Source organism: Ranitomeya variabilis, chromosome 4 (genome assembly GCF_051348905.1).
Source record: "Ranitomeya variabilis isolate aRanVar5 chromosome 4, aRanVar5.hap1, whole genome shotgun sequence".
Taxonomy (NCBI): Eukaryota; Metazoa; Chordata; class Amphibia; order Anura; family Dendrobatidae; genus Ranitomeya; species Ranitomeya variabilis.
The window spans coordinates 53,209,124-53,235,945 of NC_135235.1; the positions used below are offsets into that span (position 1 = coordinate 53,209,124).

Below are 26,822 nucleotides of genomic sequence, written 5' to 3' on the forward strand. Positions count from 1 at the left end.
TGGAGGGAGCAGCGCATGAGCAGTCATCCCTCTGTTCACAGCAGCTCGAGGTGGGGTATAGTCCTCAAGTTAGATGTGAATCTCTAAGGTGGGACTTACATTAATTAGACACATTAGTCCTAATCAGTGGATATGCTCTAAATGTCCAAGATTGTGGGCAGCATGATCCTGAGTCTGGGTGCACGATTGCAGTCAGGTATATTCCTCTCTAAAAGGCTCATACGCTTCAGAGAAAATATACTTTAAAGATTCGGCTGGTGCCGCCCCTGGCCGGCTACTCCCAGCACCACTCCAGGTGATTGACAAGTCTCTCCTAAAGACAGAGACCGGTCAGTCACCTCTGGCCGCACTGGGAAGAGCCGGACTAGTCATGTCTCCCGCTATGGACCCTGGATGGATCTTTAAAGTAGCATTTCAGATACAAACATACCTGGTTGCAGTTGTGCAGCCGGACTCAGATTAATGTTTGAGTAGTTTTTGGCAGCATAAATGGAGTCTCAGGTCCCCTTTATATAGACGTTAGTGAATACATCTGCAGGGGGTAAAGAGGGCATCTTATGATGTCCACTTTACCCCCTGAAGGAATTATCATTTGAGCTGATTGGAAGAGACTTCTTTCATCTTCAACGGGTTTTTCAACTTAAAAAAAAGTCTTGTCTACATTAAATCAACAAGCACAGCAGATACTCAACCTCGTTTGGTCTAGCACTGACTCTCCGGTGCTGCTCCAGTCTCTGTGTATTGGCTGTAACGGTGACTGCAGAATCAATCACCGCTGCAGCCAATCACTGAGCTGAACGGTTCCTGCAGTCTGTATCAGCAGAGCTGCTGAGATCAATGATCAGCTGCAGCGGTCATGTGTGCTGTAGTCGTAAAATCACCGCTGCAGCAAGTAAACAGAGAAAGGTGCAGACAAAGAGAGATGCCGCTGAGGCTGGGGAGGGTACGTGCTTTGTTTATTTTAGGTCAACCCTAATGTTTGGGGCCATATGTTCCCCTTTAACCTCAAACACCCTGCAACTGACCCAGTAAACCCTGGTTTCCTAAGACATCCTGAACACTTCAAAACTTAAAAACGTCCAACGGAGACAGTAGCTTCCATTTTTCTGCAGCAATTAATGAGGGCCACTTCGGTGGGAAAATGTGAGAGAATTAACAGTACTTTTCATTCTTGTGATGTCTTTCTGTAAAGCTCATATCCTAAACTAATTAACAAATGAAGGATTTTAAGTCACACTGAAAACAAGAAAAACAGTAAAAATGGACGCTTTACCTTATCTGCTCGTATTCACTAATGAACACATTCCCGGCTGCTCTCTGGTGATAGCTGACGGCGGGGTACAACTTTAGGCTGGTACACACTTGAGAAAGTCTATTAAAAAGAGGATGGAAAAATGTACAGGACTTATTCTCATTTCACATGATGTGCACCGACATGTCTATATGTCAGCAATATCCCTGGACGGCAGAAACACGTTCCAAAAAGATCCATCCACGTACAGATGTAAGAAAGTTCTAGCATATATAATAAAAAAAAGCTCTGGGGGCAGAATCTCGGGGAGATCTATGTCCCGCCCATAGATCTTAACAGCTCATTTACATATTAAGAAAAATGTGGATTTCTCTGGAATAAAACATTGGATCGCAGATATCAAGGTATCATTTGATTCAACTTTCTATGACCTACATGACCATGAACACAAGTTACGAGGGGTGATCCTACTGACAGATTATCTTTATATACTAATAACACATGCGAACAGATTGTACTGACCTCAGGTGATAGAGATCTGAGAGGCTTTTACTTTGCACAATGTCGTGGGCAATCACATCTTCAAGCTGGAGAACGGGGAGGCTCAGGTGAGTGAATGAGATGTTCTGCAACTCCTTTACTAGCAAATCCAGGTAGTAAAGACTGTACATCTGTAACACAAGGCATAATACACATCGTCAGAGTTATTAAAGCCCAGGAATCTTCAATATTAAATGTGTGTTCTAAAACGGTCATTTCTATGAGAGTAACATAAATCTGGAGGAACTTGGCGGAAATCCTCATTCGGATGAATGACACGGAAATACAATCACAGATACAGCGTGTCTGCAACAAATCTGCCACATGTGAATGTGCCCCAGGTGCTTGTATATGGTGCATGTGAATGTGCCCCAGGTGCTTGTATATGGTGCATGTGAATGTGCCCCAGGTTCTTGTATATGGTGCATGCGAATGTGCCCCAGGTGCTTGTATATGATGCATGTGAATGTGCCCCAGGTGCTTGTATATGATGCATGTGAATGTGCCCCAGGTGCTTGTATATGGTGCATGTGAATGAGCCCCAGGTGCTTGTATATGGTGCATGTGAATGTGCCCCAGGTGCTTGTATATGGTGCATGTGAATGTGCCCCAGGTTCTTGTATATGGTGCATGTGAATGTGCCCCAGGTTCTTGTATATGGTGCATGTGAATGTGCCCCAGGTGCTTGTATATGGTGCATGCGAATGTGCCCCAGGTGCTTGTATATGGTGCATGTGATTGTGCCCCAGGTGCTTGTATATGGTGCATGTGAATGAGCCCCAGGTGCTTGTATATGGTGCATGCGAATGTGCCCCAGGTGCTTGTATATGGTGCATGTGAATGTGCCCCAGGTGCTTGTATATGGTGCATGTGAATGTGCCCCAGGTGCTTGTATATGGTGCATGTGAATGTGCCCCAGGTGCTTGTATATGGTGCATGTGAATGAGCCCCAGGTGCTTGTATATGGTGCATGTGAATGAGCCCCAGGTGCTTGTATATGGTGCATGCGAATGTGCCCCAGGTGCTTGTATATGGTGCATGTGAATGAGCCCCAGGAGCTTGTACATGGTGCATGTGAATGTGCCCCAGGTGCTTGTACATGGTGCATGTGAATGAGCCCCAGGTGCTTGTATATGGTGCATGCGAATGTGCCCCAGGTGCTTGTATATGGTGCATGCGAATGTGCCCCAGGTGCTTGTATATGGTGCATGCGAATGTGCCCCAGGTGCTTGTGCATGTGAATGTGCCCCAGGTGCTTGTATATGGTGCATGTGAATGTGCCCCAGGTGCTTGTATATGGTGCATGTGAATGTGCCCCAGGTGCTTGTATATGGTGCATGCGAATGTGCCCCAGGTGCTTGTGCATGATGCATGTGAATGTGCCCCAGGTGCTTGTATATGGTGCATGCGAATGTGCCCCAGGTGCTTGTATATGGTGCATGTGAATGTGCCCCAGGTGCTTGTATATGGTACATGTGAATGTGCCCCAGGTGCTTGTATATGGTACATGTGAATGTGCCCCAGGTGCTTGTATATGGTACATGTGAATGTGCCCCAGGTGCTTGTGCATGTGAATGTGCCCCAGGTGCTTGTGCATGTGAATGTGCCCCAGGTGCTTGTATATGGTGCATGCGAATGTGCCCCAGGTTCTTGTATATGGTGCATGTGAATGTGCCCCAGGTGCTTGTTTATGGTGCATGTGAATGTGCCCCAGGTGCTTGTTTATGGTGCATGTGAATGTGCCCCAGGTGCTTGTTTATGGTGCATGTGAATGTGCCCCAGATGCTTGTATATGGTGCATGTGAATGTGCCCCAGGTGCTTGTTTATGGTGCATGTGAATGTGCCCCAGGTGCTTGTTTATGGTGCATGTGAATGTGCCCCAGGTGCTTGTATATGGTGCATGTGAATGTGCCCCAGGTGCTTGTATATGGTGCATGTGAATGTGCCCCAGGTGCTTGTATATGGTGCATATGAATGTGCCCCAGGTTCTTGTATATGGTGCATGCGAATGTGCCCCAGGTGCTTGTATATGGTGCATGTGAATGTGCCCCAGGTTCTTGTATATGGTGCATGTGAATGAGCCCCAGGTGCTTGTATATGGTGCATGTGAATGAGCCCCAGGTGCTTGTATATGGTGCATGTGAATGTGCCCCAGGTTCTTGTATATGGTGCATGTGAATGAGCCCCAGGTGCTTGTATATGGTGCATGTGAATGTGCCCCAGGTGCTTGTATATGGTGCATGTGAATGTGCCCCAGGTTCTTGTATATGGTGCATGTGAATGAGCCCCAGGTGCTTGTATATGGTGCATGTGAATGTGCCCCAGGTGCTTGTATATGGTGCATGTGAATGTGCCCCAGGTGCTTGTATATGGTGCATGTGAATGTGCCCCAGGTGCTTGTTTATGGTGCATGTGAATGTGCCCCAGGTGCTTGTATATGGTGCATGTGAATGTGCCCCAGGTTCTTGTATATGGTGCATGTGAATGAGCCCCAGGTGCTTGTATATGGTGCATGTGAATGTGCCCCAGGTTCTTGTATATGGTGCATGTGAATGAGCCCCAGGTGCTTGTATATGGTGCATGTGAATGTGCCCCAGGTGCTTGTATATGGTGCATGTGAATGTGCCCCAGGTGCTTGTTTATGGTGCATGTGAATGTGCCCCAGGTTCTTGTATATGGTGCATGTGAATGTTCCCGAGGTGCTTGTATGTGGTGCATGTGAATGTGCCCCAGGTGCTTGTTTATGGTGCATGTGAATGTGCCCCAGGTGCTTGTTTATGGTGCATGTGAATGTGCCCCAGGTGCTTGTATATGGTGCATGCGAATGTGCCCCAGGTGCTTGTGCATGATGCATGTGAATGTGCCCCAGGTGCTTGTATATGGTGCATGCGAATGTGCCCCAGGTGCTTGTATATGGTGCATATAAATGTTCCCCAGGTGCTTGTTTATGGTGCATGTGAATGTGCCCCAGGTGCTTGTATATGGTGCATGCGAATGTGCCCCAGGTGCTTGTTTATGGTGCATGCGAATGTGCCCCAGGTGCTTGTGCATGATGCATGTGAATGTGCCCCAGGTGCTTGTATATGGTGCATGCGAATGTGCCCCAGGTGCTTGTATATGGTGCATGCGAATGTGCCCCAGGTGCTTGTATATGGTGCATGCGAATGTGCCCCAGGTGCTTGTGCATGTGAATGTGCCCCAGGTGCTTGTATATGGTGCATGTGAATGTGCCCCAGGTGCTTGTATATGGTGCATGTGAATGTGCCCCAGGTGCTTGTATATGGTGCATGCGAATGTGCCCCAGGTGCTTGTGCATGATGCATGTGAATGTGCCCCAGGTGCTTGTATATGGTGCATGCGAATGTGCCCCAGGTGCTTGTATATGGTGCATGTGAATGTGCCCCAGGTGCTTGTATATGGTACATGTGAATGTGCCCCAGGTGCTTGTATATGGTACATGTGAATGTGCCCCAGGTGCTTGTATATGGTACATGTGAATGTGCCCCAGGTGCTTGTTTATGGTGCATGTGAATGTGCCCCAGGTGCTTGTTTATGGTGCATGTGAATGTGCCCCAGGTGCTTGTATATGGTGCATGTGAATGTGCCCCAGGTTCTTGTATATGGTGCATGTGAATGTTCCCGAGGTGCTTGTTTATGGTGCATGTGAATGTGCCCCAGATGCTTGTATATGGTGCATGTGAATGTGCCCCAGGTGCTTGTTTATGGTGCATGTGAATGTGCCCCAGGTGCTTGTTTATGGTGCATGTGAATGTGCCCCAGGTGCTTGTTTATGGTGCATGTGAATGTGCCCCAGGTGCTTGTATATGGTGCATGCGAATGTGCCCCAGGTGCTTGTATATGGTGCATGTGAATGTGCCCCAGGTGCTTGTATATGGTGCATGTGAATGTGCCCCAGGTTCTTGTATATGGTGCATGTGAATGAGCCCCAGGTGCTTGTATATGGTGCATGTGAATGTGCCCCAGGTTCTTGTATATGGTGCATGTGAATGAGCCCCAGGTGCTTGTATATGGTGCATGTGAATGTGCCCCAGGTGCTTGTATATGGTGCATGCGAATGTGCCCCAGGTGCTTGTGCATGATGCATGTGAATGTGCCCCAGGTGCTTGTATATGGTGCATGCGAATGTGCCCCAGGTGCTTGTATATGGTGCATATAAATGTTCCCCAGGTGCTTGTTTATGGTGCATGTGAATGTGCCCCAGGTGCTTGTATATGGTGCATGCGAATGTGCCCCAGGTGCTTGTTTATGGTGCATGCGAATGTGCCCCAGGTGCTTGTGCATGATGCATGTGAATGTGCCCCAGGTGCTTGTATATGGTGCATGCGAATGTGCCCCAGGTGCTTGTATATGGTGCATGCGAATGTGCCCCAGGTGCTTGTATATGGTGCATGCGAATGTGCCCCAGGTGCTTGTGCATGTGAATGTGCCCCAGGTGCTTGTATATGGTGCATGTGAATGTGCCCCAGGTGCTTGTATATGGTGCATGTGAATGTGCCCCAGGTGCTTGTATATGGTGCATGTGAATGTGCCCCAGGTGCTTGTATATGGTGCATGCGAATGTGCCCCAGGTGCTTGTGCATGATGCATGTGAATGTGCCCCAGGTGCTTGTATATGGTGCATGCGAATGTGCCCCAGGTGCTTGTATATGGTGCATGTGAATGTGCCCCAGGTGCTTGTATATGGTACATGTGAATGTGCCCCAGGTGCTTGTATATGGTACATGTGAATGTGCCCCAGGTGCTTGTATATGGTACATGTGAATGTGCCCCAGGTGCTTGTGCATGTGAATGTGCCCCAGGTGCTTGTATATGGTGCATGCGAATGTGCCCCAGGTTCTTGTATATGGTGCATGTGAATGTGCCCCAGGTGCTTGTTTATGGTGCATGTGAATGTGCCCCAGGTGCTTGTTTATGGTGCATGTGAATGTGCCCCAGGTGCTTGTATATGGTGCATGTGAATGTGCCCCAGGTTCTTGTATATGGTGCATGTGAATGTTCCCGAGGTGCTTGTATATGGTGCATGTGAATGTGCCCCAGATGCTTGTATATGGTGCATGTGAATGTGCCCCAGGTGCTTGTTTATGGTGCATGTGAATGTGCCCCAGGTGCTTGTTTATGGTGCATGTGAATGTGCCCCAGATGCTTGTATATGGTGCATGTGAATGTGCCCCAGGTGCTTGTTTATGGTGCATGTGAATGTGCCCCAGGTGCTTGTTTATGGTGCATGTGAATGTGCCCCAGGTGCTTGTATATGGTGCATGTGAATGTGCCCCAGGTGCTTGTATATGGTGCATGTGAATGTGCCCCAGGTGCTTGTATATGGTGCATGTGAATGTGCCCCAGGTTCTTGTATATGGTGCATGCGAATGTGCCCCAGGTGCTTGTATATGGTGCATGTGAATGTGCCCCAGGTGCTTGTATATGGTGCATGTGAATGTGCCCCAGGTTCTTGTATATGGTGCATGTGAATGAGCCCCAGGTGCTTGTGCATGTGAATGTGCCCCAGGTGCTTGTATATGGTGCATGCGAATGTGCCCCAGGTTCTTGTATATGGTGCATGTGAATGTGCCCCAGGTGCTTGTTTATGGTGCATGTGAATGTGCCCCAGGTGCTTGTTTATGGTGCATGTGAATGTGCCCCAGGTGCTTGTATATGGTGCATGTGAATGTGCCCCAAGTTCTTGTATATGGTGCATGTGAATGTTCCCGAGGTGCTTGTATATGGTGCATGTGAATGTGCCCCAGGTGCTTGTTTATGGTGCATGTGAATGTGCCCCAGGTGCTTGTTTATGGTGCATGTGAATGTGCCCCAGATGCTTGTATATGGTGCATGTGAATGTGCCCCAGGTGCTTGTTTATGGTGCATGTGAATGTGCCCCAGGTGCTTGTTTATGGTGCATGTGAATGTGCCCCAGGTGCTTGTATATGGTGCATGTGAATGTGCCCTAGGTGCTTGTATATGGTGCATGTGAATGTGCCCCAGGTGCTTGTATATGGTGCATGTGAATGTGCCCCAGGTTCTTGTATATGGTGCATGCGAATGTGCCCCAGGTGCTTGTATATGGTGCATGTGAATGTGCCCCAGGTGCTTGTATATGGTGCATGTGAATGTGCCCCAGGTTCTTGTATATGGTGCATGTGAATGAGCCCCAGGTGCTTGTATATGGTGCATGTGAATGTGCCCCAGGTTCTTGTATATGGTGCATGTGAATGAGCCCCAGGTGCTTGTATATGGTGCATGTGAATGTGCCCCAGGTGCTTGTATATGGTGCATGTGAATGTGCCCCAGGTGCTTGTTTATGGTGCATGTGAATGTGCCCCAGGTTCTTGTATATGGTGCATGTGAATGTTCCCGAGGTGCTTGTATGTGGTGCATGTGAATGTGCCCCAGGTGCTTGTTTATGGTGCATGTGAATGTGCCCCAGGTGCTTGTTTATGGTGCATGTGAATGTGCCCCAGGTGCTTGTATATGGTGCATGTGAATGTGCCCCAGGTTCTTGTATATGGTGCATGTGAATGTGCCCCAGGTGCTTGTATATGGTGCATGTGAATGTGCCCCAGGTGCTTGTTTATGGTGCATGTGAATGTGCCCCAGGTGCTTGTATATGGTGCATGTGAATGTGCCGCAGGTGCTTGTATATGGTGCATGTGAATGTGCCCCAGGTGCTTGTATATGGTGCATGTGAATGTGCCCCAGGTGCTTGTATATGGTGCATGTGAATGTGCCCCAGGTGCTTGTATATGGTGCATGTGAATGTGCCCCAGGTGCTTGTTTATGGTGCATGTGAATGTGCCCCAGGTGCTTGTATATGGTGCATGTGAATGTGCCCCAGGTTCTTGTATATGGTGCATGTGAATGTGCCCCAGGTTCTTGTATATGGTGCATGTGAATGAGCCCCAGGTGCTTGTATATGGTGCATGTGAATGTGCCCCAGGTGCTTGTATATGGTGCATGTGAATGTGCCCCAGGTGCTTGTATATGGTGCATGTGAATGTGCCCCAGGTGCTTGTATATGGTGCATGTGAATGTGCCCCAGGTGCTTGTATATGGTGCATGTGAATGTGCCCCAGGTGCTTGTATATGGTGCATGTGAATGTGCCGCAGGTGCTTGTTTATGGTGCATGTGAATGTGCCGCAGGTTCTTGTATATGGTGCATGTGAATGTGCCCCAGGTGCTTGTATATGGTGCATGTGAATGTGCCCCAGGTGCTTGTATATGGTGCATGCGAATGTGCCCCAGGTGCTTGTATATGGTGCATGTGAATGTGCCCCAGGTGCTTGTATATGGTGCATGTGAATGTGCCCCAGGTGCTTGTATATGGTGCATGTGAATGTGCCGCAGGTGCTTGTATATGGTGCATGTGAATGTGCCCCAGGTGCTTGTATATGGTGCATGTGAATGTGCCGCAGGTGCTTGTATATGGTGCATGTGAATGTGCCCCAGGTGCTTGTACACGGCCAGGTTTTATTACTTTTTAGAATGCTGTTTATTCAGTCGAAACTAGGAGCTTGTTCAAGAAAGAATAGAAGTAGCATCCGTCTTGTATACTTTTTCTCCTTTTATAATCCACTCCTGGTTTCTTCCCCAAGCTTCACATGACCACCCTTATGAGTCCACTGAATCCTTTATAAGGAACCTTGTACCAGGTTTTCCCGATATACACTAAAGCCATCACCTTAAGTCACAGTCCAGCGACCTGTATATCAGCCCCCAACTGCCTCCATATATCCCAAAAAATAGCTGTTATAATTCCCCTACAAGGCGCGGTCAGGTCTGATGGGCACCGTCGGTCTTGCTCAGCGCCTCCTCTCTCCCCGCAATCGCCGTCTTCCAGCCTTGCTTGATGTGGATGACGCGTCCTACATAATTCAAACAGCACCGCCAATCTCGCAGCTGCGCGGTTGAAGCACAGACCTGCACAGGCGCTTCGCTCCGCCCTGCTGAGGGCACAGCAAAGCACTATAAAGCGCATGTGCCGGCTTCCAAGTCCGTGCTCTGGCCTGCAGAAGAGCGAGATTGGCGGCACTGTGGGAAACGCGAGTGTTAAGGTGTTATATAGCGTTATAATGTTATAGACTGCTCCTCGTGGCTGTGTTGTACGCTGTGTTTGTGTCTTCTGAACTACTCTATCAATGAGGACTCTAGGTAATATCATTCCCACTTCTTTCTTCTACTAAGGCACTAAGCACTTTACCTCGTATTCTCCTTAACCTAAACACCTACCGAGGGACAGGAGGGACAGCCGCCGACGAGCGGGGGCGCCATTCTCGTCACACCTAGGGTGTCAACCCCTCCACCGATAGGCAGTTTAAGACATATACTGTAGGTTTAGTGAATATAGGTAACATTTTTTACATTGAGATTCCTCCTGGTGATATCTCAAACCAGGATACATGTTGCTAATTATCCTCTTTTGCCTTTATAGTGCCATGTAAGTGCCCTCATATTATCACACTTTGACATATCTACTGTTGTGCCTGTTGTTTCCTGCCCTGCCCCACTTAGGGCCTACAGGGCCAGCAGGGTGAGCCGGTTACAGGGAGCCGTCCTCCGCTGGTATGTAGGGTCGTTCAGCTTTTTCATTGGGGATAGGCACTTCCCTATGGTATCTGTTACAAGTGTCTATATGATACTTGGGTGGTGGCTGTATGTTACGTTTTGCACTTTATTAATAATTAATTTTTAAATTAAGTAATTAAAAGTTATATTTTAATATATTTTTAAGTACGCGGTTCTACGTTTGATTTGAACCATGGATACATACGTTACTGCAATGCCCTATACATGGGGAAATCAACATAGTGAATCAGAAAAACTGTACTATATTTTAAATTGGAGATATTTGCTAATATTATTATTATTATATCTACTAGATTTTGGGATATGATTTTGAAGATGGGAATACCCCTTTAAAGTAACTAGATAAAAAAAAATAGGTGCAAATGTAATAATGGATCAGAGCCAGCTGCTAATACAGTCTGCTGTGTACAGTAGTACATAGAGGCTGTAGAAGCCAATTGATCCAAATTTTTTAGTCAAACCATATTGATAGTACCATATTTTCACCAAAATGCATGGCTTTAAGTAACACAATACCCCGGAGGCAAAGCAAGTAAATATAGAAAAGCGTCACCATTCACACAGTCCCAATCTGTAAGAGGCTACCCAGCTTTGACCACATGCCTTCACGTGGAAATAAAACTCTTGAACTATTGAAATAACACTGTGTGTTTAACTCATCTCTTCCTGACATGACTTGCGTCTGATGAAGCAAAGACATGGACCCTGGAAAACTTAGAGAAGGTATGAAATGATGAGCAAGTAGCTGCCTTACAGAGGCCTGGTGATGGACGGCCCAGGAAGCCCCCACATCTTGTGTAGAGTGCACCCTAATCCTGAAAGGGGGAGAACTGGCCTTCACAAAATCATAGAATGGTAGAGTTTGGAAGGGACCTCCAGGGTCATCGTGTCCAACCCCCAGCTCAATGCAGGAGTCACTAAACCATCTCAGACAGATGTCTGTCCAGCCTCTGTTTGAAAACCTCACTTGACGGAGAACTCACCACCGCTCGTGGCAGAATGTTCCACTCCGCCCATATACTTCGATAATGACCGACAGAATCCAGCAAGGAGTCCGATCCTTTGCCTTCCGGAATGACAAACAAGATCTCTGAAAGTCTGAATACAGCGGTGGCTGACAAGTAGCGCCGCATGGCTCTAATGACGCACTTACTCCCTAAAACCGCCTCACACCCTCCGGATGGGCGGAAAAAGTGCCCCCTTGATCTTGTGGAAAGGTGTCAGGGGATCCGGACTCCATGTTGCGCTCCTTGCAAACACGCACGCTATGGTGACGGGCCGGAGTCAACAAGTCCATAAAGCGACTGAGAAATGCTCATTTTAGTATCAGGATTATAGAACCGTTGTCACACAGATATTCAGAGTAAGTAACTTCAGGTTTAAGAAATCAATTCATTAATGAATGAAGTTTGTGTTGAGAAATCTGGGGCAGTTCTTTAAAGCTCGACATTCACTTTATTAGAGAAAACCTAGGGCAGAAATTTCAGTAAGGCTTTTCTTTTTACACTTGCCGTGTTTTTTGCGGCCCGTTTTTGCGGGCCGTATTGCCGTAATTTTCACGGTCAGCCGCAAAAATCCTGCGGATTGCCGATTTTCTGGTTTGGAATAGGTTTTGAAAAGTAGGGAAAAAAAATACGGCGTTCTGCAAATATGGTCTTCACGGTGCACCGCAAAATCAAGCTTCCGTTGTTTTTGCGGCCCCATTGATTTCAATGGGGGCCGTGTCCGTAAGCCGTGAAAATTATTGAGCAGGCTCGATATTTTTTCAAGGCCGTAAATACGGCCCTCACAGCCATACGGCGTACGGCACTCCAACTAATTTTTACGGCCCATTTTTGCGGCCCCCATAGACATCTATTGGGGCCACAAAAACGGCCCGCAAAAACACGGCAAGTGTAAAAGAAGCCTAAAAACTCAAAAACAAACAAAACAAAAATCCACAGACCTATAATAAGAAATGTCTGCATTGCGAGAGAAGTTCCTGACAACAGAGAAATCTGGAATCTTTCTTGTTCAATACGAAAAAATCAAAAAGACGTATTCCCTAATGAATGAGCATTTACCGCTCACCTTTCTGAAGCAGCGAGCAATGTTAGCCATGCCCTACACACAGCATGAGATCTCGGAAAACTGCAATTTATTACGTTTGATTTTATAGTATTGCTTCACTTCCAGGATGTTCTGCAGTATTTTACCCTGGAAGAATGTAACATTACTGCTACTGGCCCATACTAAGGAGACCAATGCTCCTCGGGAACCACATATGCACAAAACTGCTTGCCCAACAAACAACCTATCTCTGCATGTGTTGTGGTGTCGAACAGTCGCGAAACATGCAGCAGCGGGGACTAGAAACATAATTTCCAAGCACATCGAAGACACACGAGCATGCTCAGATAACACCTTATCCGAGGACGTCCACTCATCACTAGCAGCTACCCTATAAGTTCATTTTCAACCCTTGTGAGCACGACCATATTAGCTGAGCCAAACACTCTGCCTGAGACTCCCTTTACTTGCAATGCCCCATGGGAAAAATATGTAAATGAAATCAAATATATGTAACAACAATAAAAGGTGGCAACCATGGCGACAAAAAACCCAAAGCTGCAAACCAAACCAAAGTCCCTCAAAGATGACCTATAAATAACGACATACTGGTATTGTACTGGTCATAAGGCCTTACTTACTGGTTTTACAATTGTACTCCTGTTTATGGTCTGGTAAGATGTATCTTGTCTAAAAGCATCTCGGACTTCATCAGGACTGTCAAAGCCGGCCCATTCCTCCGCAGTAGAAGGTAAGGCGTCTATAGGGGCTTTTCTCCTGGGCTTTTCCTTGATGGTAATTAAAACAAAATAAATATATAAATAAAAAAGAGTTCAAATTATAAAAACTGTAAAATATAATGATACAATTATATATTGAATTTATGGTCTACTTTGCATCCATATTGAGAGCCTCAAGCTATCCCCACCACCCAGTGCAGTGTGCAGATCTTTCCTGAGCAGCAGTTGAAAGCAGCTTCTAAAGGAGCATGAACTTGGCACTGAATCAGCACTGCAGCATGGTGTTTAGGAGAGAAGTAAGAAAAATACTTTTGTACCTACAAAAACCAGCAAGTCTATCTATCCAACAACCTTATCCGGACCTGCTCAGTGGGCTGCACCCCGGTATATCTCCACCATACACCACATCCAGGTCCCATCATGTTCTACTCCTGTACTTACTAAAATCAACACCTTCGCTCCTCGGGAACCAAAGATAACGTGTATCCTACCGGTCAGTAAGGACCTGCTCCACTTGTCAGCATCTTGGTACGTCTTAGGCCTCCACCTAACCCAGATCCTGCGTCGTCTTCCTCAGTGTGTCAGAAGCCAAAGGAAGATCCTGCATTTTTCTTGCCTAGCTAATAAAGATTTTGCTCACAAAGCTTCTATCTACTCCATTCATTCATCATCAGAATTTGAGCTTATTTTCTCCTCCATTAGTTCAGAAGACGGAGCCAATGCCAGAAACAAGTCCACGACCATCAGTCAGTCTGGAGGCCGACATGTCCATCCCCATTTCGTACCAATTATCCCATCACCCAGCAGAGAAGTTGTTGCCCTCCATAAAGTTGGAGCATTTACTGCACAATATACTTCTACTACTAAAAACTAAATTCACCATAAATGGCCAAGAAAGTACCCAGCGGACTAATGACAGTAATCAGGACCTGCGGTCCCTGCTGAATCTTACTGATATCTTCTAGGTCTTTACTAGGACAATCCGATTTATTATCAGTCTTACAAAAAGAAAAAACTTTGCAGGTGAACGTTCAAGGTAAAGTTCATGATCTGAATAAAGGATGATCCAATATTCCTGCCCTGTTGTTGATACCGCTGTCAGAGTCGGACAATGTAGACTATAATAATAAAGGGCTGCTGTATAATTACGCTTCAGATGAAACCACCCGCCATTTCCATGTCGGAGTTTCTTTACCTCGTTCCCTTCCTTCTTCCGTTTTTCCTTTTGGCTCGATGCAGATTGCGGATTTTGCACAGTCGCAGGGTTTTTTTGTAGTGATTTAATAAAGCTTCCTGCTGCAGGCATTGACACCTAAAAAGACAAATCGGATGAAGACGGGGCAGTATTGCTACATATTTACAGTCAGTTATTTTGCTTATGTTTCTCCCTCACCATATACTGCAGTGCTATTTCCCAGTTCATGCTCCTTTAGAAGCTGCTTTCAGCTGCTGCTTAGCAAAGATTGTATTCAAACAATCTGTGTATGTGAATTGTACTGTCTGAGTACAGGGGAGAGGAGCTGACAGGCTCAGATAGGGAATATCCCCTACACAAAATGTAATCAATCTGTGTACTGGACTTTCCCTCTTTGAGCCTCTCTACTCCCTACCCAATAGGGAGACAGGGAAATTCACATACTCTGTTTGATTGCAGAGTGCAGATCTTTACTGAGCAGCAGTTGAAAGCAGCTTTTAATTGAGCATAAATTGGGCAGCATGTTGTTTGGGAGAGAAAGAAGTAAAATAAGGTAATGATGTACTGTATATTACACAAATTCATAATGTTATAATACATGGAAAATAGTTAAACAAAAAAAAGCTAAGTTACTCTTTAAGGAATACAGGAGACCATTCAGTCAAAAACAGATTTAAAGGGTTATTTCGAAAAAAATAAAACAAGTTATCCATAGGTTAAGGAATAATCTGCTCTTTGCTAGTGGTCTGACTGTTGACACCCTCAGCAATCACGAGATCGGGTCTAATGAAATTTGAAAATGAGGCTCCGCAGCCCTATCCGAATAGTGCGGAGGTGCATATGCTCGGACTTCACTTGATTCATTGCATTTTAGGCTGCTGGAAATACCCCAAAAAAGCGCTCGGCAGCCCCATGGACAATGGATGGAGCAGAGATCGGGCATGTACACCAATCAGGAGGGGGCTGCAGTGATTATCAAGGTTACAGAGCTCTGATCTCGGGATAACGGGGGGTCATGAAGATCAGACTCCTGGAGATCAGCTAGTTATCCCTTGACCTATGGATCGGGGTAACTTTATTTTTTGGGAATAACCCTTTGAGATGTTGTAATAGACATATCACCTATTATCAATAGATATTCAACACTGATCCTCAGGATTGCGGTTGAAATTCGCATTGCTGGGAACCATAAAGCTGGAATCCAACTTATCACTAGATCGTTGGTCCTGAACCTGCTCATGGCTGGTGACTACCGGAGGTTGAGCAAGCGCCGCTTCATTCAGTGTCTAGAGGCTGATGGCACAGCCGTGCTCTGTACTCACTTATTATCATCAGCTTCATAGAGGAGACAGCACTCGCTTAACCAGCGCTCCACTCATGCTCCTCCTCCAGTAGTCAATCGGGGGGGATAAAACGGGACTTGGGACCCCAATCCTAGAGATATCGGGGGGCTAAGCTTGTATCACTTATCTGATGGATAGAGAGTAAATGTCCATTGTGGGACAATCCCTTTAACATGGTGTATTAAGGATTTTGTGATCCTAGTTATGGCACTGAATATACCCCATGGCGGTTTATCACCAGAAACACCAGCATTATTCATCCTAATGCATCACAAATAATTATTGCAAGAAGATGTCCACGCGACAGTCGTACTGATTGATAAGGCAGTCATGCGATTATATCTCATGACCCCATGAGCATGATGTCGGAAGGACCAAATTACTGTTTATACAAGTTCCTGGGCTTTAAAGTGGTAGTCGCATCTCTAAGATCCTATCCCAATATGTGGTACGAGTAATAATATTAGCAAATACCTGCAATTAGAAATGTAGTATAGTTCTTCTGATTCCCTATGTCACTTACCCCATGTGCAGGGCATTGCAGTAGCTTAAGTATCCATGGTTATGTCCAATAGTAACAAGCTAACTGATTTTCACTATATGAGTGGTCGTAACCATAGACACCTAAGCTACTGCCATGCCCTGCACATGGGGTAAGTGACATAGCGAATCAGAAGAACTATACTACATTTCTAACTGGAGGTATTTGCTAATATTATTATTATTACACTTACTAGATATTGGGATAGGATCTTGGAGATGGGAATATTCATTTAAAACTCCTGGAACTACAATTTAAAAAAAAAAATAAGACTTTCATTGTCATCATCAATCTCTGTAAATATGCACAATGCAGTTTGTGGCGGAAAAGCAAAAGAAACTCCCTACCTGCCAGATGCGCATGACGCATGCATACGCCATCAGACAGTGCTGCTCCCGTGAACCACTGCCACTGATCACAGCCATTAGCACAAATGCTCGGGATAAGGCCTCCAGCTGTCTCACACTCCTCAGATCTTCCAGCGCGTTGTAAGCGCCGTCTGCATTGTCCCCGATCCCTGGATTACCACTCTCTACATTCAGATCTTCATCTTGTGCCGGCTCTTTAATCTGGGACGGTTTCTTCTTACTTTTTGGTTTAACCTTTTGGCTTTTCCCTTGATTGACAATATAAAGTAATGAGAGGGGTTGTATAATGTAACGTATAGCACAGGGAAAATAAAAATCACTCACCTTCCTCTAAACGACTCGTGAACCTCATGCGGAGTAATATGTCCACGGCGCGGTCCAGCAGGTGAACAGCGGCGCTCACAGCAAACTGCCTGCAGAACAACCACTCGGACAACTCCAGCAAGTACTCCACTTTCTGCCAATCGTTTTCTGGTTTCTACAAAGGAAGTGAAAAGGACACGCGGGAATACATTTCATTTAGTAAGATCTCATAATCACCACCGAATCTGTGGAGCGAGAATTGGAAACGTTGGATCGGAGTCCGTAAAGGGGTTTTCACATCTCCATAATCCCATCCTAGTATTTAGTAGCTGTAATAATAATATTACCAAATAACTCAAATTAGAAATGTAGTACAGTTCTTCTGATTAGCTGTGTCGCTTACCCCTTGTCCAGGGCATTGTGGTAGATTGGGTATCCATAGTTATGACCATTCATACAGTGACAGTTAGTTAGTTGTTAGTGGTTGTAACCATGGATATCTAAGATACTGCACATGGGGTAAATGACATAGCTAATCTGAAGAACTATACTACATTTCTAATTGGAGACATTTGCTAATAATATTACACCTACTACATATTGGGACAGGAAAACCAATTTAATTTTGGGAGGAGTTGGAGTCAGTAGAAACGTAGCAGACTATCTTTTAAAAAAATATAATATCCGTTCTTAATATTATGTACCGAATGTATTAAGTTTCATTGAATGCAAAACAAATGGATAAACTCTTCGTAGTTTACTACCGGTGCGGTGTGTTCTTATCTCTGCTCCCCCCACATAATGCAGCCTCACAGGCCCGGAGAGAAGAGGCTGCAGCTGCAGCTCCCCCCTCCACTCTTCCTATAAGCAATGTCTTTCAGTGATTTATTTAGATTCATTTTATTTATTCAGAAAGCAGAAAACGCAAATTAAAGAGACAAAGGACAAGCTCATCTCTTCATGGGACGTTAAAGGGATCCTGTCGCGGTGAACCTGCAGCCCGATCTGTGAACAGAAAGTTATAGAGAAGGCTGAATATATTGTATTATTGGAAAAGATTCAGTATATGGTAACTTGTATTTTATTGACTGAAATCCCTAGTCCAGGGGGCGGTCCTATTTACTGATAGCACCGCCCACTTGACTCATATTTGAATAAAATGCAAGTTTTACTGAAAGCTGTATATCGATGTGATCAGCTCCTCCAGCAGATCAGATGCCATTTCCACCACGACAGGTTCCCTTTATTATGAACCGGGCCTTTTATTTTCTAGTACAGTCTCATATGTGGGTAATACGTAATTGGACTTTAGACTTCATAAAACCTTAAAGTGCCCTTGATTTACGGAGGCTGGTGAATTAAGATCCCGTCATTTTACAGTTCGCAGAAAATGCTGCTAATGTCTCGGCTATATGACATATAAAGATTTATCATTCATCTTAGTTTTCCGATTTCTTTGTAAAAATGTGTCCGTCATTGAATTTTTGCCAAAATTGACCAGGAAAGGAAAAAAAGATGCCGGAGGCTGGTAAATCTGCGCTACTGAAGGGGTCTACAGACTCCGGGACAGAATGCCTTTACCAGCACTGACATCTATGGGCCGACACAAGGTAGAACACTTAAAGGGGAAGTTTTAGTGTCCGACAAGAAGGTAAATATTGTTATAAGAAGATGTTGCCAGTTCTCAAGAACAAAGGGATTTACAAGGAGTTGGAATCTATCACTATCTATGTATAGGAACTAAGATGTGTATTTAAAAAGTCTCGTTAAATAGATTTTTGACTACAGAATTGTCCCACATTAAACGTTATCACCTTTCCAAAGGATGCTGCTCAGTGGGGGTCTCGCCACTAGTATCCCTACCAATTGTAAGAAAATTTCGGTAGTGGCCTCACGTATGTACTATTATTCCATACTGGAGTACAGACATCTGCTTCTTTCGTCAGTCCCATACAAACGGACATAGAGCAATGGTGCACACCCGTGGCCACTGCCTCATTACGACGGGCGGTGGGACCCTTAGGACTCATTCACATGTCTCATTTTTCCACGTATGAGGAAAACGGATGAATTATTCTGATAACAGTTTGATAAGAGGTTGATCAGAGTGTGGTCCGGGCGTCATCCGTTCTTCTTGTATGTGGACAAATTAAAAAAGCAAATCTCAACCTTCTCTATTTTTGACAGTCTGGCAAAATAGGACTGCACTCTAAAGTCATCTGAGTGCAGTTCGATTATTTCTTAGACCCGTTGAATTGTATTGCCAATTTTGATTCAACCTTTGGATCAAAATCAGACATGTCTCCTCGATTTTCTGCACAGCTATGGGCCGATAAAAAAAATCACAGATTACTGATGCAGAGTGATATACTGCATCTACATTTAGGTCCTAAGATTAAGGCAATGTTGTCCCTTAAAGGGGTATTCCCATCTCAAGCCATCTCCGCGTTGACGGTAATCCCCGCCAGCTATGGCCGCTGCATAAACACAGGTATTCGTATCTCTGGCATGAATGGTCATTAACTAGTGGCAGAGAAGGGGGCTTATAACACCCCATTTATCTGTCCTCCACAATAAACCTATCATTAGAAGCATCCTTTCCTGGAGGATTTCTCCTATGAACCGATGCAAAATATGGCAAGGTAAAGGGTACTGTTGGGTTAAAATTCTGCATAAGACGTCTCCCGACGTCCGGACATACGTACCTGTAAGGCATCGACTGCATTCATGTAACAGGCCAGCTGATCGGGGACGGTCTTACAGGTGAGAGCCACACAGTGCCAAATGTACGACACATAGTCCTCACTCTCATCCTTAAACTTCTGGATGTCCATGAAGAAGTTATGACCCAGACGCGCCTTCACCAGGACGCGATGCTTAAAAAGGACGCTGCAAGTAAAGAACATGACGCCGGATGAAGGTAATATGTCAGGGAGAGTGAGGCCGGTGCTGTTTGGCTGCAGGGCTGGCGTGACATAATAATAATGTCATGTGATCCCTGGGCGAGTCGGTGCCAACACTGCTGGAGCGGAGCGGGCACAAGAGGGGAGTATAGGTGTGATTATTTTACAAGGGGGAAACATAGGGTTTTAGAAGGGGCTGTCTGAATAGCGGAAAACCCCTTTAATTTAGCCTTCCTTTATTTCCGCTATTTTTGACTCTACCAGTGAACACTTTGAGGCTGTTTTTGCTTGAGATCATAGAAGAGAATGAGATTACACTTACAGTCTGTGTCTGGTACGAGGCAGCATGCCAATGGCTTCATCCAGCACTTTCAGGCCCGACTGCCAGTCATTGTTATCTGCAGAAATGTTGAAGAGCAGCTCATAAAGTGCAGCTTTCAGGCTGAGCTCCTGATCATATGGATCCGATTCACCGGAAACACCTGCAATGAACCCACATGCCTGCTATTACTTGCAATAACAATTTCTAAAACTGGTCAGAATAAAGGAAAATTAATGCAAGAAGCTTTGCTGACCTGTTAGCAGTTATTTTTAACTGATCCTTAAAGGGAATTTGCCAGCAGGTTTTTGCTACCTGATCTGAGATCAGCGTGATGTAGGAGCAGAGACTCTGATTCCAGTGATGTATCACTTGCTGGGCTGCTTGTTGCAGTTTTTAATAAAAACTATTTTCTCTGCTGCAGATCTACCCGTTCTCTGAATGCTGAGCTCTGTGTAACCCCACCCACACCTATGATTGGCAGCTTTCTGTCTACACTGTGCATAGGCAGAAAGCTGCCAGTCAGTGGTAAGGGCGGGGTTGGACTACCTTGGGAGCAGAGATGGTAGTCCTCTAGTAATAATCTCCTGCTGCTAAAGCAGTAATTGTATAAAAGCTACAGCAAGGAGCCCAGTAAGTGACACATCACTGGAATCAGGATCTCTGACTCTACATTATATTGCTCTCTTATTAAGTAGCAAAAACCTGGTGACAGATTCATTTTAAGGAATGCTCCTAAAACATTATGAAAACTGCAGGATAAATTTTTCTATATTCTCAAGTCTTTACCTGATTGTCAGCCGCCTCTCTGCTGTCTAATTGGGGGAAGCCGGCTGTCAATCAGCATGACGACAGTAGTCCCGCCCTGGCAACAGGAAGACAAACTGCTGCTGTATTGACAGGGAGCAGCTGAATCTCCGGCAGGAGCGGTCAGTGACTGGCGCCAGGTACAACACACAGCTTTAGCTAGTACATGCCTTTTAGTGATCAGTCCCAGATATGCCCTTTAAAAGGGATATCCAAGACTATCATATTGTTCATCCGCCTCTCAGATAGGTCACTAATAACAGACCGGTCAAGGGGCCGACAGCCGGCACCCCCACAATCTGCTGACAACACCCTATCCGAGCACGTCCGCTCATCACTACTTTCTATCTGTACAGAATTATTGCTGCACCTTTTACAACTAAATTTCACAGAACTCATTGGAGAACCGTGGGATTCTATGGTTTATGATACTCTCTACCACTGAGCACCGACATCTATTTATTCAAAAGAAAACTAGTCGTGCGCAGGAAGTTATCGGAGGGCGACTAAGGCTACTTTCACACATCCGTTTTTCGCCGTCAGGAGTAATGCAGCGATGGGACGGATTGCTGGATCAGGCGAAATTAGTGGAAAAACTGATGCAATGGATCAGTTTTTCTGCCGGATCCGACTAGGTGTTCTGGCCAATCGGATCAGGCAAGTAGAAAGAGAGAGAGAGAGAGAGAGAGACCCCAGAATGGAAAATACACATTCTGGGCATGTGCAGTTTAAAAAACGGAATCCTTTGATGAAATCCATCACTGACGGAATCCGGCGCCTTAGGCTTCCATTACAGGAAAAGCCGGATGCGCCGGATCAGGCGCTGTCCGGTTTTTCGTCGGATACAAAAAACGTTCCTCTGTCCATTGTGTCCGGCCGCCGGATACGCAATTTTTCGGCGAAAACCGGATGAAAAGCAAGGCCATTTGGCGCAAATACAAGTCTATGGGAAAAAAACAGATCTGGCGGCATCATTTGCCGGATCCGTTTTTTTCAAAATTCGCCGGATTGTGCCTGACGGCGAAAAAACAGATGTGTGAAAGGGGCCTAATAAAAATTCTGCGTCAGACACATTTTACTCTGAAAGATCTCTCCATCTTTTTAATAGTTTTACTAATTCATGGCTTACCTTTGAGATTTTCTTGCTCGTGAACTGTGCGGGTTTGAACATCCATGGAAGGCCACAGGTGAAATAACATGGAGTCATCTTCTGACCCCTGGCAAAGGCAAAAAAAAATGTAATATTAATGCAGTGAACTTCTGGGCGTCCCATAGGCATGCCCGCAGGGTAATCAGCTCGTTATCTTTTATCTTGCTTTATTTGTGAACAGGACCGTGAATTGTGAACGAGCCGGGATTCTCACAAGGTTTGCTCTTTTTCTTATTTAATGCAATGAATGATGTGTGGGAATATCAATGTTCTGTCCAATTACATGAAATCAGTGGGGGATGTTATTATTAGTGAGGAGCAGCCGTGCTCATATAAGGTGTTATCTGAGCATGCTCGAGTGCTAACCGAGTGTCTTTGGCGAGCTTGAAAAATATGTTTGAATCCCCGCGACTGCATGTCTCACAGCTGTCCAACAGAATAGAGTAATTCAATATCTACATGGATGATTATATGTGTCCAGAGTATAGGTGATATAATTTATGGGTCACCCAGAGATACAGTAGCCGAATACAGCAGAGTAGGACTTCTCAATCTTTTTGTTATTTTTCTCGGACCTCACCAGATAAACTAAGTTGGTTCCTGCTCCTCAGCATACATCAACATCAAGGTTAGGTCAAAATTAAAATCTAAACTTTATATATATTTTTTTTAAATCATTTTCTCCAGCGTGGAAAGTTATGGAATTTTGCAAATCACTTTTGTAAGTGGTGTCCATACCCCGGCTTTCCCCCAATCTATCTCCCTGCTTTCATCTGCATTGATATCATCTGTACTCCGAATGATGGCGGTGATGGGTCAGCTCAGAACATGTGTCACTAACACTGATAAGCTAAACCAAAGAAATGATCTTTACTCTAAGCTGGTATACGGGCAAAATGTTAGAGCACGTTCACACTGTCACCATTTCACAGACAAAACCCAAGAAAAAAAACAAAACCCACAAAGTGAACATATACCCTAAAGTAAGTAAATAAGTAAACTGCAATAGTACATGTAAATAACATATTTTGGTCAAAATGCATCAAAGCCATCGCACCGTGACAAGGTAAGGTGACTCATCAGGACGGTCCTAACCTGTCTCTAGTATTAAAACCTCCCCATGTGTCAAACGAGCAGAGCAGGACTGGGCCCTGACAGAGACACTACCCATGGGACCATGGGAAGAAGTACAGATGAAATACTCAGCTCAGAAAGTGAGGCCATGCCCATATTTGTACAAAGCACAAGAAACTACAGAAAAACCAAAGAAATGAGCCGGACCTTAAGCTGGTATACATGCAAAGTATAAGATAAGTACAACTTCAGTCAATTATGTTGCTAAACTAGACACATCTGAATCAAGATAAAGCACTGTGCGGCTTAAAATCACTTTTGCTGAAGGGAATCTCTCATCCAGTTTTTGCTAAGTAATCTGATAACAGCATGAGGTAGGGGTAGAAGAGCTGAATTCAATGATGTGTCATTTATTAAGCTATGTGCTGTTATTTACTTACAGTGAAGGTTTTATCGTTAGGATATCATCACCGACAGGTCTGATGTGCATGTGAATGCTAGTAATTTTCCACCATAATTTGCTAAATAAATCTTGCCAAGTCAGACAAGGTGATTTTCTAGATTTGTTTTCTCATTTTGACTCTTGTAGTTGTGGTCTACCTATGATAACAATCATGAATGAATGCCCTAACTATAAAACCAATTTTTATTGTTAAAACCAAGGCAAACTATAGTGACAAAAAAATCAAAAGAACCAACAAGTGCTCAAACAAAACATACCCATAAACCTATCTATCACTGTATATGACACATGATATCTTGGTATCAGGCCTCCTGATGAGCCCATACAGGCGAAACGCGTTGAGGCGCTAATTAGCAATGGCGAATGGTGCAGTACCGTTGATGCATCGAGAGATGAGTATTGATATATACCACACATTTTGATTTTGTTATGTAGGGTATCTGTGATATCAGGATCGGATTCACCTACTGGGGACTTGTATCAGGAATGTATGTATTAAGTTGAAAGAAAGAGTAATCCCCTCTGGCATATATGTATATGTGGTTTGGGTATGGCTGCCTTATGGTAGTCAGGTACTAACCATCATATTGAAGTAGCCATCTCGAAGTAGCCCTGTCTAATGACAGAGCGTCATCATCCAACTTGTTGTCACCAGTTTTCGCCATGTGTTCATACAAAGTTTTTAGATGTAGTGGGGATCTAGCTTTTCCCTAGCACAGCTGGCTCCCTGTATAGTGATAGAGGATCCTCAGGTCTGTGGGTAGAGGCTCTCACTAGCGGCTGTAGGGTGTATTAGGGCCTCTAGGGTCAGCCATCGTTGAGCGGGGGCGCCACAGCGTTCACCCTAGGGTGTCAACCTCCGCAGCCAGGAAGGGGCAATTATAGGTACTGGAGCTAGGGTCGTCTAGTATTCCCCATTAGGTTTATGGGTATGTTTTGTTTGAGCACTTGTTGGTTCTTTTGAGTTTTTTGTCACTATAGTTTGCCTTGGTTTTAACAATAAAAATTGGTTTTATAGTTAGGGCATTCATTCATGATTTTTGTTGTAGCTCCCCTACTCTACAATTGTTTTTGTCTACCTATGATGTCAATTTCGGGCCTCTCATCTTTTTAAGTGGGAGAACTTGCACAATTGGTGGCTGACTAGATTTTTTTTTTTCCCCACTGTAGTTAGATGCAATTACCTTTCCTCTGGGGCCCATGGGCAGGGCTCCTCCTTACTTAAACCAATAGCAGTCTGCCTCTATCTGCCAGTTTTAGGTTTATATTCCTGTTTATCTGCTCTGATTCAGCCTGCTGGATCGCTCCACCGGCCAGCAGCCGCTCTATGGACATAACCTATGAGATCCTTAGATGGAGGTTAAAAGTGAAGGCCATGGATCTCCTGGGACACGGTAAACAGAGTGGCTTGTGGTATGAGCCTTCCTCATACAGTGCACTTCACAGCGCCATTTATGTGACTGGAGCGATGAGAAGGGCAGGAGTAAAGTCTGTGACACCACATCGTCAGCTCCCTGCTTTCTATCGTACATCCTGAAACACTAACATTGCAGTCTGTACCTTTCTACGTCTGACTTCAGCCTCTGCCAGGGCTTTGAGAACACAAACCACCGAATCCTTTAGGGGTTCCCGATCATTGGCGGACTTTAAAAGTGGGGAACAAGAATGCCAGAAATGTTTAGCTGCCTGCACCGTCAAAGAAGGGTTCCCAGCTTCACCAGCAAACCTAAACACAGAGAAGAACAATGGTGATGACTTCAAGAAAAATTCCTACCACTATGTATCTCCATGGTAACAGACAACAAACAAACCCTTCGTAGTCAGATTCTGCAGTTATTCTCCCTTTCATTTGTCCTGTATTTTTTGCTAAACGTACAGGTGACGCATTAGCAGAAATTAGGGGAAAAATACAAAGGAGCCTGTAACCGGGACATCACGGCCCCTTCAATCAGTGGGGGAACTGGGAGTCGGACCCCTATTGCTCTGACATTTATGACTTAGGTTAAAAATCAATATTAATGTCCCGGAAGAGCCCTTTAATATAACACATTTCATAATTATGTTTTACCCCCAAATCAATTGATAAATTGAAAAAAAAAGTAGCATCACTCCATAAAAACGTACCGTGAGCTCATTTCAAAGGCTTTGATGGCAGAAAGACGAAAGTGTTTTTTTCCGGCCAAACTATCCATTATGCTTTGGCCTTGAATACAGGCGGCGACACTCAACAATTCATACGCCAATGGAGAGCTGCGGCTGCAAGAGTCACAAGCAATTTCCTAATTACTTATTGAATAAGCGCTATTACAGTATTTACATTCCCACATAATTGTCATCCGGAGAATTAGCCTTTTAGAAACAGCTATAAAATGTCATTATGCCGCTACTCAATTACTAATGTGCTCCACTGGCTGAAATGCAAAACAGATACTGAATGTGCCCAAATTGTTACTGTCAATGATCACCGCTATCACTATAGCACATCAAAATGGCAGCCGTCCTGTCACATTGATGGAATCTGAGCATGAATGTTATTAGTAAAGATGGCTGTGAGCATGTGCAGTGAGAAGCTCTGCTACTGTCACCTATAGATAATCTATACCACATACTGTGAAGCTATCTGATATAGGTTATCTACACGTCACAGGAGTCACTCAGCTCTCAAAATGACAGGGTGGACAGCAGTGTGAGCAGCATCTCCTTACCTCAGCACCCTGGTGTCTCCAGTATTATACTAGAAAGACTGAGCGAACAGCAGTGTGAGCAGCCTCTTATTATCTCACCACCTCTGGTATCTCCAGTATTAGTTCAGATAGACAGGGTGGACAGCAGTGTGAGCAGCCTCTTCTTACCTCAGACCCCTGGTATCTCCAGTATTGAATCAGATACACAGGGGGGACAGCAGTGTGAGCAGCCTCTTCTTACCTAAGCATCACTGGTATCTCCAGTATTACATCAGATAGACAGGGTGGACAGCAGTGTGAACAGCCTCTTCTTATCTAAGCATCACTGGTATCTCCAGTATTAGATCAGATAGACAGGGTGGACAGCAGTGTGAGCAGCCTCTTCTTACCTCAGTATCCTTGGTTTCTCCAATATTACATCAGTCAGACATGGTGGACAGCAGTGTGATCAGCCTCTTCTTACCTCAGCACCCTGGTATCTCCAGTAT

The 26,822-nt window shown here is 45.0% G+C and overlaps 1 protein-coding gene across 3 annotated transcripts in view; it reads right to left on the bottom strand.

The window, feature by feature from the left end:
• CFAP46 (cilia and flagella associated protein 46) overlaps window positions 1–26,822 on the bottom strand; it is a 254,459-nt gene that overhangs the window by 113,052 nt on the left and 114,585 nt on the right. For all 3 annotated transcript variants that reach the window (XR_013214466.1, XM_077258533.1, XM_077258532.1), the window contains exons 24-34: window positions 25,775–25,906; window positions 25,211–25,376; window positions 22,093–22,180; window positions 20,160–20,319; window positions 19,640–19,823; window positions 16,956–17,109; window positions 16,611–16,879; window positions 14,380–14,496; window positions 13,086–13,232; window positions 1,775–1,923; window positions 1,274–1,372 (exon numbers count right to left, since the gene is read on the bottom strand). Coding sequence is in view for 2 of the 3 variants with exons in the window: in XM_077258533.1 (XP_077114648.1) it covers window positions 1,274–1,372; window positions 1,775–1,923; window positions 13,086–13,232; window positions 14,380–14,496; window positions 16,611–16,879; window positions 16,956–17,109; window positions 19,640–19,823; window positions 20,160–20,319; window positions 22,093–22,180; window positions 25,211–25,376; window positions 25,775–25,906 (1,665 nt within the window). In the remaining variant the exon portion in view is untranslated. The remainder of the gene's footprint in view (window positions 1–1,273; window positions 1,373–1,774; window positions 1,924–13,085; window positions 13,233–14,379; window positions 14,497–16,610; window positions 16,880–16,955; window positions 17,110–19,639; window positions 19,824–20,159; window positions 20,320–22,092; window positions 22,181–25,210; window positions 25,377–25,774; window positions 25,907–26,822) is intronic.